Source organism: Helianthus annuus, chromosome 16, assembly GCF_002127325.2.
Source record: "Helianthus annuus cultivar XRQ/B chromosome 16, HanXRQr2.0-SUNRISE, whole genome shotgun sequence".
In the NCBI taxonomy this organism is placed as follows: domain Eukaryota; kingdom Viridiplantae; phylum Streptophyta; class Magnoliopsida; order Asterales; family Asteraceae; genus Helianthus; species Helianthus annuus.
This window is the reverse complement of record NC_035448.2, coordinates 108,511,277-108,521,774: the sequence shown is the minus strand read 5'-3', so window position 1 is coordinate 108,521,774 and position 10,498 is coordinate 108,511,277. Positions and strand designations below refer to the sequence as shown.

The 10,498-nt window shown below is 32.2% G+C and overlaps 1 protein-coding gene across 1 annotated transcript; it reads left to right on the top strand.

Moving 5' to 3' along the window:
* Positions 1–337: 337 nt before the first annotated feature.
* Positions 338–4,818, top strand: LOC110877312 (3-hydroxy-3-methylglutaryl coenzyme A reductase 1). The gene is made up of 4 exons (XM_022125462.2): positions 338–1,536; positions 1,997–2,178; positions 3,470–3,816; positions 4,399–4,818. The coding sequence occupies exons 1-4, from the start codon at positions 587–589 to the stop codon at positions 4,636–4,638; spliced, it is 1,719 nt and encodes a 572-aa protein (XP_021981154.1). The 5' UTR covers positions 338–586; the 3' UTR covers positions 4,639–4,818.
* The last annotated feature ends 5,680 nt before the right edge of the window (positions 4,819–10,498 follow it).

Below are 10,498 nucleotides of genomic sequence, written 5' to 3'. Positions count from 1 at the left end.
AGTGGCGGTGGTGTATCACGAAGAAGAACGCGTTATAAGCCCTTCATAGCGGGGCACCCCGTCTCCTCTTACACCCAAAACTTTAATAAGGTTATAAAAACCTTTAAACTTTAATAAAGTTTTCTTTTGACTTTATCTTTTAGGTTTCATCTTTCAGTTGTTATAATGAATGTCGACATTGTATCGATATTATAATGAAACAAACTGATATCGATCGAATTTCTGCCACTACGCACGGATAAGTTTACTAGTTTGAATAATAATTTGAGTTGAAAGATGCAAAGTAAAAATATCATTAGTTCAACAAATGACATTTATATGTTATGTTACATTACATGGCAACGATTCAAACAAAGTTGAAAACAAGAGCAGGTGGGTGGGTGCACACCATGTGTACGTTAATAGTGTAATGATAGTGACAGCACCAACACGGTGTACCCACGCCAGCGCACATTAGCATCACCCCTTGAACCTTCATCCCACTTTTATATTTATACAACAAACACACACAATAACAAGTTAACAACTCCCCTCCGTTAAAAACCACGGTACGCCGGCCACCCCAGCGCACATTAGCACCAACCACATGGATCTCCATCGTAAACCTCCACGTCCTCCTTCCACCACCGCATTCAACAACCACAAATCCGACACAACCGGTAACAAATCCACCGTTGACCGGTCAACGTCACCGGTTCCAAAAGCTTCCGATGCGTTACCGCTTCCGTTATACCTAACCAACGGCATTTTCTTCACGCTGTTCTTCTCCGTCGCGTACTACCTCCTCCACCGGTGGCGCGATAAGATCCGCTCATCTACGCCGCTTCACGTCGTCACGTTGTCCGAACTCGCCGCAATCGTCTCTCTCATTGCGTCGTTCATCTATCTCCTAGGGTTTTTCGGCATCGATTTCGTTCAATCGTTCATCACCACCGCACGCGACGGTTACGACAACGAAAACGAAGTAGATCTAGTAGAAGACGATTCCGAAACTTCTAAACCTAAACCTAAAGTTACAGGTATAGATCTAGTACCTTCGATTGCTTTAATTTCTGAAGAAGATGAACAAATTGTTAGAGCAGTAGTTTGCGGATCTGTTCCGTCGTATTCTCTAGAATCGAAGCTTGACGATTGCTTCAGAGCGGCGGCGATACGACGGCAGGCGGTGGAGAGGATCACCGGAAGGTCGTTGTTAGGATTACCGTTGGAAGGATTCGATTACAAGTCGATTTTAGGGCAGTGTTGTGAGATGCCGATAGGATATGTGCAGTTACCTGTAGGAATTGCTGGACCGTTGTTGTTGAACGGTTGTGAGTATATGGTGCCTATGGCGACTACCGAGGGGTGTTTGGTTGCCAGTGCGAATAGAGGTTGTAAGGCGGTTTATGCTTCCGGTGGAGCTACCGCGATTTTGTTGAAGGATGGGATGACTAGAGCGCCCGTTGTTCGGTTTGCTACGGCGGAACGAGCGTCGCAGCTTAAGTTCTTTTTAGAAGACGCTGTTAATTTTGATACGTTGAGCGTCGTTTTCAATAAGTAAGTCTGCTTTCTTAGTTATTGGCTAAGAGTTTGTTTGTTGTTTAAGTAATTTGCCTGTTGATGACACGTATTCATGATCTGAGAAAGAAATAGTGCTTTATAGGTTAAGCAAACAAACCTTAAATGGATTGTGTAACTTTGAAGTTACATTTAACTGTATATGATATATAGTTAAAATGCCCTTAATTCTGTTATACCTCAAATTGTATTTGTATGTGTTGAGCTGACATGAGTGCAGATATCTGATGTTTGTAATTGGAATATGATTTCTTTATATAGATATGTTAGTTGGATATCTTGATGGAAATATATGAGATCATGAGGTGATGGTTATTGGTCATTTAACTAGCATGTGCTTGTCATATGTGATGTTGATAGATTGGATGAGTCGATCCGTACGATACAGATGTAATTTGTAGTTTTTGAATCTTGATTGCTTATGAATTTTGTTAAACAGATCAAGCAGATTTGCGAGGCTTCAAAGTATTCAGTGCAATATTGCCGGGAAAAATCTGTATATTAGATTTACTTGCAGCACGGGTGATGCAATGGGGATGAACATGATATCGAAGGGTGTTCAAAACGTGTTAGATTTTCTTCAAAATGATTTTCCAGACATGGATGTGATTGGTATTTCTGGTAAGTCTAAAGTTCTTTTAACGTCGTGTTTTTAGAAACTCGGATTTGATGGACGTTGATGCATAATTCTTTAAGGTGTAATGAAGTGCCAATTTTCATATGATGGGGTTTCTTTTTAAATAGATGATTTATCAAATAAGTTATCGAACATAAAAGTTTATTGTTAAAAGAAAATGGGATATGCAATGATATCTGAAAATGTGCAATCTACCTGCCTTTTCTCTTTTTCGTCTCATAAAATTGTCTTTTTGCATACATATAAAATATTGAAAGTTCTAGCAGTAGCAGGCATTACCTATTTTTGGATAAAAATCGGGACACTCATATGTATTAAAATCTGTATGTAAACAAATGTTTCAAGGAAGGTTTAGTATTGATACTGTGTAAATGGAGTTACAAACACCAGGGCTTACTAATATCATTAAAGGTGCCAATTTTGACATATTTACTTGCATATGTGTTGATTTTGGTTATGTTTTCTCCCTAAACGGTTGCAAAGTCAAGACAAGAATTTAAAACAGAAATGGTTTAAATGGGTCATAAGTTGTCTAAAATGTTTTTCCAGTGCATACAAACAACCTCTCAAATTGCTTTATTTGAAAATTAGATAATTATTGTAAACAATATTGTTTTTGTAATTATATTCAAAATGTAGCTTTTGCTTAGTGTGATTTTACTAGGTACGTTTGTTTGTTTTTTATTTTACATTTAACACATTGATTATTAGATTAGTTTCTCAAACTCTCTTAAATATTTTTTCTGTATTTTATAATATCATGTTTATCCTTTTAAAACATTAAAAATAGCATATTTACTCATTTCATTGAAAATAGAATACAATCAGTTACTTATAACAGTCTCAACACATAATGTTATTGTGATTATTCCCTGGGTTTATTATACCTGTTTTGAAATGGTTAAATATGATATTTTTTTTGGTGTTTTGAAAGGGAAAATGTGATATTATGAAATTTAGAAACATATATATGTTTCTAGAACTTGTAAGAGGATTCGTATGAAATCGACCCATATTATAATAATTGGTCTAAAGTTGTTTGTGGGTCAACCCGACCCTACACGTTTTGTCCAGAACGCGATTTGGCCAGTTACCTAACCTATCAATCTTGATTCTTGCCACATCTGTTAATAATTAAATCTCCTAATAATTGTAGTTAGGTTCATGTGGGACAATTTCTCCTGGTTTCAATAATTATTATTAGCTTTTACATGTGAACCGATGAAAGTTGTTTTTGTTGGCATATAATTTTGACTTATGTTTTTTGGTCAACAGGAAATTTTTGCTCTGATAAGAAACCAGCAGCAGTTAACTGGATCGAAGGGCGGGGAAAGTCTGTTGTTTGTGAGGCGGTCATAACCGAAGACATTGTTAAAAAAGTGCTTAAAACCACAGTGCCTGCACTCGTAGAACTCAACATGCTTAAAAACCTTACTGGTTCAGCAATAGCGGGTGCTCTTGGCGGCTTCAACGCCCATGCCGCCAACATCGTCTCTGCGGTCTTTATCGCCACTGGTCAAGATCCCGCCCAAAACATTGAGAGCTCTCATTGCATAACTATGATGGAAGCCGTTAATAATGGAAAAGATTTGCACGTATCAGTAACCATGCCTTCTATTGAGGTATTCATCATCCTATCTTATAGGTCTGTAAATGAACCGAACGGACATGAACGGGCTCTGTTCGTGTTAGTTTATTTAACTTAAACCGAACAATAACATATAATCGAACGCATTTTTTTTGTTCATGTTCGTTTATTATGAAAATGGGTATGTTCGTGTTCGTTCGTTTTAACCTAAACGAAACATAAACGAGCATAAACAAACAAACCTAAAAGATCATAATTCAACAAACAATAAACAACACCAATAAACATAATTAAAGAAGCATAAATGAACATAATTTACTAAACATAAACAAACGTAAGTAATTTTTTATATAAGTTAGTGATTAATTAATTACGATAAATTCCATTGGAAAACCCGTTTTTACCAATTAGAGATATTATATAAGAAAGTCCCTTTATATGTTTAATATTTCTACAAATACAACCACTTATGCTTTTAAATTGAAACGAACATAAAGGATCGAACATAAATATATGTAAATAATAGAACATCAACAAACAAATCGTGTGTTCATGTTCATGTTCATTTAATGAAATGAATTAATTAAACAAAAAATTGATGACCTCTTTGTTCTAGGTTGGTACAGTTGGAGGTGGGACACAACTAGCCTCACAGTCCGCATGCTTGAACCTACTTGGAGCCAAGGGTTCGAACCGGGAGGCACCAGGGGCAAATGCTCGGCTGTTGGCTACGGTGGTGGCGGGTTCGGTGCTAGCCGGTGAGCTGTCGTTGATGTCTGCTATAGCAGCCGGACAGCTGGTTAAGAGCCACATGAAATACAACAGATCAAACAGGGATATTGCATCAACGGTTTGAAAGCTTTTGCAGTTGGCATTTTGTTAATTGTGTTTGTGTATCGATCAGTCAGTGTATGTATGGTTTTATTTTTTGATGGGAAGTTTAATTATTTTTTACTCGTCATGCCATATTTTTTTTGGCTGTTTGGTGTATGAAGTTTATTTATTTATTTTACGATAAATAATTTATTTTACTTCATGCCACTTTTCCCAAAATGTAGTTAAAAAATTAACAGACCGAAGCGGATCTTAAGACATCTTGAATTTAATACACAAAAATGGTAAACGAAAACACCTTTAAACAAAATGTTACACGAATGAAGTGTGTTTAAACTGCGATAAAGAAAATGGGCAAGAGATTAGATGCGAGAAAATGCAAACTTGAGTTTTAATCATCAATCAACTTGTTGTCTATCATCATAAAGCATATCAATGAATATGGTGAATTTAGAACGTTTACACATCTACTGTAATTTTGCGAAGACAGTATTACTGTAGTTGGTTAATGGTCAGATGAACTAATTTCATTATTGTGATTTGAAAATGTTGCACCCATGTCGGATTGATTGCTAATGATGTTCATCCATACGAAAGAGAGTCGACTTCAAGAGAGTATAACTTTCAAAAGCGTAAGATGCACCACATATTCAAGGCAAATTAGCCGATGGAGTTTGACTCAACTAGTAATAGGCTTCGTTAATTTTGAGCATTCCCCTTATATTTAAGAATTTGGGTTTCACTTATTTGTTAGGTGATGCAAATACTATGAAATGTGAGGTTTTCTTTAATAAACAATACATATATGTATAGAAAAAGTATATCGTACATTACAGCTTAACGTACTTCACGTATGACAACGTGTGTGATTTGTTCTATAACATGCGTGATTAATGTTTTCAATATGCGTGATTATTGTGTTTCAACATGCGTGATTTTGGATTTCTGAATTATAACGTGCGTAATTACCTGCCGTACGTGATGTACGTTAAGCTGTAATGTACGTTAACCTTCCTCTCTCTCTCTCTCTCTCTATATATATATATATATATATATATATATATATATATATATATATAGGGGAAGGTTCATTGGGGAACACTAAAAAAGTGGGGAACAGCGGGAAACCGGCTCAAACGAACTCCGATTGGACTCATTCCAGCGGCGTTGGAACCGGCTCGTCGAACCCTAACTAAGATCTCTTAACCCTAAACCCTAAATCCTAACTCCTAAACACTAAACCCTAAAGCTAAAAAAATAAGGCTAAAACCTATGCTAAACCGTAAAATCTAAACTATAAAACCTAAAAGCTAAACCCTAAAGGCTAAATCTAAAACTAAACCCTATAGCTAAACCCTAAACCAAAACCCTAAAGCTAAACTCTAAACCCTAAAGCTAAACCCTAAAAGCCAAACCCTAATATATTTAGGGTTTAAGGGTTATGATTTAGGATTTAGGGTTGAGAGATCCTAGTTAGGGTTCGACGAGACGGTTCCAACGCCGCTGGAACGAGTCCAATCGGAGTTCGTTTGAGTCGGTTCCCCACTGTTCCCCACTTTTTTAGTGTTCCCCAATGAACCTCACACTATATATATATATATATATATATATATAGGGAAAGGTTCATTTTAGAAGAAATTTAATGTGAGAAGAAAAAGAAGAAAGGGCATATTAGTAAAATACTATTTCATTTATAACTCATATCATTAATTTTTCTCTCTTTAATTAATTAGTCAACTAATCATTAATTATTCTACATATAATCTATAAAACCTACACATATCAAAATTTTCCTACATATATCCTACACATTATAGAATTTTATCCTACACACCTCGAAATATATCCTACACAACTCGTAATTTATCTTACACAACTAGTAATTTATTCTACACTTTAAATTAAGTTGTTTTTTAAAGGAGTTACAAATTTAATTTAGTTAGTTATTAAAGTGGAAGAATACAAATTAATGATTTATATAAGTTTACCAATATACCCTTATATTAAAATTAAATACAAATATTAAATGAAGTAAAATGAAGCATTCTTATTGGTTGAAACTTCTTCTTTTTTCTTCTTACAAAAAAATTCTTCTCATTTGAACCTTCCACTATATATATATATATATATATATATATATATATATATATATATATATATATATATATATATATATATATATATATATATATATATATATATATATATATATATATATATATATATATTTGAGTTCATTTCAGAACTCTAAATAACTACAGAACTTTCAGAACTTCTAATAAACAATCATTTTATATATAAGTTTTTGTATTTAGGATCTTTTTATCATCTATTATATGTATTTATTTTATTACATACATGTTAAAAGTAGTTTACATATGTTTAATTGCCAAAATTATATATATGTGTCATAACTAATTACATATATGTAAAAAAACTAGTTTACATATGTGTAATTATAAAATTACATATGAAAAATGATAAAATTACTCTTAACATGTATGTAATCGTAAAAATACACATAATAAATGATAAAATTATCCTAAACATAAAAATATATAAATAAAAAGATTGTTTATTAGGAGTTCTGCGAGTTCTTTAAATATTTATGGTTCTGAAATGATCCTGGCCCTATATATATATATATATACATATATATATATATATATATATATATAGGATAAGGATCATTACAGAACACTAATTATTGTGAGAACAAAAAGAACAACTATAAATCACTAAATTTTCAGATTCAAGGTTCATATTTTTTAAATTTTATGTTTCATACATTCATATCTGTATTATATATACAAAAAAAAACCCATATATTTTTACCAACACATAGCCTACATACATGTAGAAAATTTAACCTACACATAGCCTACAGATATGTAGGTTATACAAACACTGAAAGTTTTCCATATTTTGTTTTGAATTTTAGTGTGAGAAACAATAAATCTTACAAGTTCAAACATTTTCATTTACTTTTTAGGTTTTTAGGATTGTAAAAATGAGTGATTCATTTTGTTCTGCTTGTTCTCGCAATATTTAGTGTTCTGCAAAGAACCTTCCCCTATAGGAGAAAGATCCGTTAGGAACCACCCTTTATTGCGAGAACCGCGAGAACCAGTGTGAACACAAACAGTAATACCTAAAAAAAATCTAAAAAACACCCAATTTTTTTTATCCATTTTTCTTGTAAAAATCGCTATATTTTGTTTACAATAAAAAAAATTTCAAAAAAAAAAAAAAAACCGAGTCACAATTATCCATGCACATGTGCATTTGTATCAGTTCTTTAACAAATTTCGTAATTCATTACAAATATTAGACAATTGCACTTTCATTTACACTACCATGTGGAATACACTACTTTTTACGTTAACAATATTAGAAATACACATGTGCATCTATATGTATCAACATGAAATAAGGTGTTTTGGTACACTACTTTCTCTTTCATCTATCATTCCATCCAAAATACACAAACATGCACATGTGCATTTTTGTCATTTCTTTGACAAATTCCGTAATTCATTATAACTATTAGACAATTGCACTTTCATTTACACTACCATGTGTAATACAATACTTTTTACATTACCAATATTAGAAATGCACATGCGCATCTATATGTATCAACATGAAATAAAGTGTTTTACCTACTCTGAATACACTTTCCCTTTCATCTATCATACCATCCATAATACATTACCATTACCTCCTACCATCCATAATACAATACCATTACCTCCTACCATCCATAATACAATGTCATTACCAATATTTTCACTTTATTACATGTATGTAAACACCATTCATACAATCCAATCAACATATTACATCATAAATTAACAACTATAACCAAACCATCAACCACTAGATATAACTAACCAAAAAACATGTATATGGGCCTACTTCTCCATTCAAAATCACAAACTTTTTGTACCAAAACACGTTATATCATGGTTATACCTAATGATGCACATGTGCATTTTGAATATTGGTAATATAAAAAGTAGTGTATTACGAATGGTATTGTAAATTAAAGTGCAATTGTCTATTCCTGATAATGTATTACCGAATTTGTCAAAGTAATGATACATATGCACATGTGCATGGATAACTGTTACTCGAAAAAAAAAGTTTTTTTTCTTTATGGTAACGAAATATAGCGATTGTTTCAAGAAAAATATTAAAAAAAATTGAGTGCTTTTTTGATTTTTTTTTAGGTTTTATTTTGCGTTCACATTGGTTCTCGTGGTTCTCACAATAAGGGTGGTTCTCGCATGAACCTTACCATATATATATTAAGTAGAGGTTCCTGTAAAAAAGGGGTTTTTTGTGAGAAGGGTAAGAAAGAATCTACACCATTAGATCTTTGATCTAATGGTTGAGATCATAATGACAAAATTGTAAATAATGTTTACTATTAAACAAATTAATTTTCTAGATTAAGGGTATACATGTAAATTTAACATTTTTAAATTAAGAAACTAACATTAATGCATATACAACTTCCCCCGTCTTTTTTAAACATCAATAACTTTTTATACGTAACTTTTTTTTTAAAAAAAAGTACACCATAATAACGATCGTTTTTTATCTTTAATATGAGTACCATGTTGCTATACTTATATAGAGAAAAAAATATGTTTTGATCAGATGTTTAGTCCATGATGTTTTGTCTATGTTCATACAGTGGTGTTTTAATTGTATTGTGATTCAAAGTGTGGTGTTTTAAACACATACTGGAAAGCGTGGTGTTTTTTTTATCTACTGGAATGTAGGTTTTAAAACACCATGGTGTTTTAATATATGGAATCTGGAACATCTACTAGCATGCAGATGTAAAACACCATGCATGTAGGTTTAAAACACCATGTACAATACCATACTATGAACATTATACTAAGAACACACTCTGGAAATGGAGGTAGTGTCTTTAATAATGTTATATACTTATTGAATGGTGTTATATACTTATTGAATGATGTTATATAATTATTGAATGGTGTTATATACTTATTGAATGGTGTTATATATGTGCTGAATGGTGATTTTGCAGTGTTATTCGTAGTGTTTTTATAAAGATCTTTAAAATTGTGTTATATACTTATTGAATGGTATTATATACTTATTGAATGGTGTTATATAATTATTGAATGGTGTTATATACGTTGGAATGGTGGTTGCAGTGTTATTCGTAGTGTTTTTATAGAGATCTTTTAAAAAAATCATGTTCCTATAAATAAGGTGGCGGTTATGGAAGGTTTTGAATTAATTGAATCAATGATAAAATTACTTGTTTACCCTTTTGAATTAATTTATATTGAGGACACATGTCATCTCCACAATATTTCTTATACTTCTCACACTTCTAACCTTTTCTACAATAAACTTACCATATATATATATATATACATATATATATATATAGGGTGGAGTTATTGTAAAAAAGACCAAAAGTGTGAGAAAGGTAAGAAATAATCTCAACCATTAGATCTAAATTAATTGAAAAGGGTAAGATTGTAAATTAATTAACAAATTCAAATATGGTAATCCTTGATTTAAGGATTTGGAGAGAGAAAAACCTGGAATTTAGGAATTATAACCGTCCATAAATATAACACCATTCAGATCATGTTCATACATGGTGTTTTAAATATAACACAATTCAGAAAATATAACACCATTCAGCACAAAAATAACACCATTCAGTACAAAAATAACACCATTCGGCAGTAAATAAAAAAAAACACCATTCAGTACAAAGAATATAACACCATTCAGTACAAAAATAACACCATTCAGCAAACAAAATAACACCATTCAATAAACAAAATAACACCATTCAGAAAAAAATAACACCATTCAGAAAA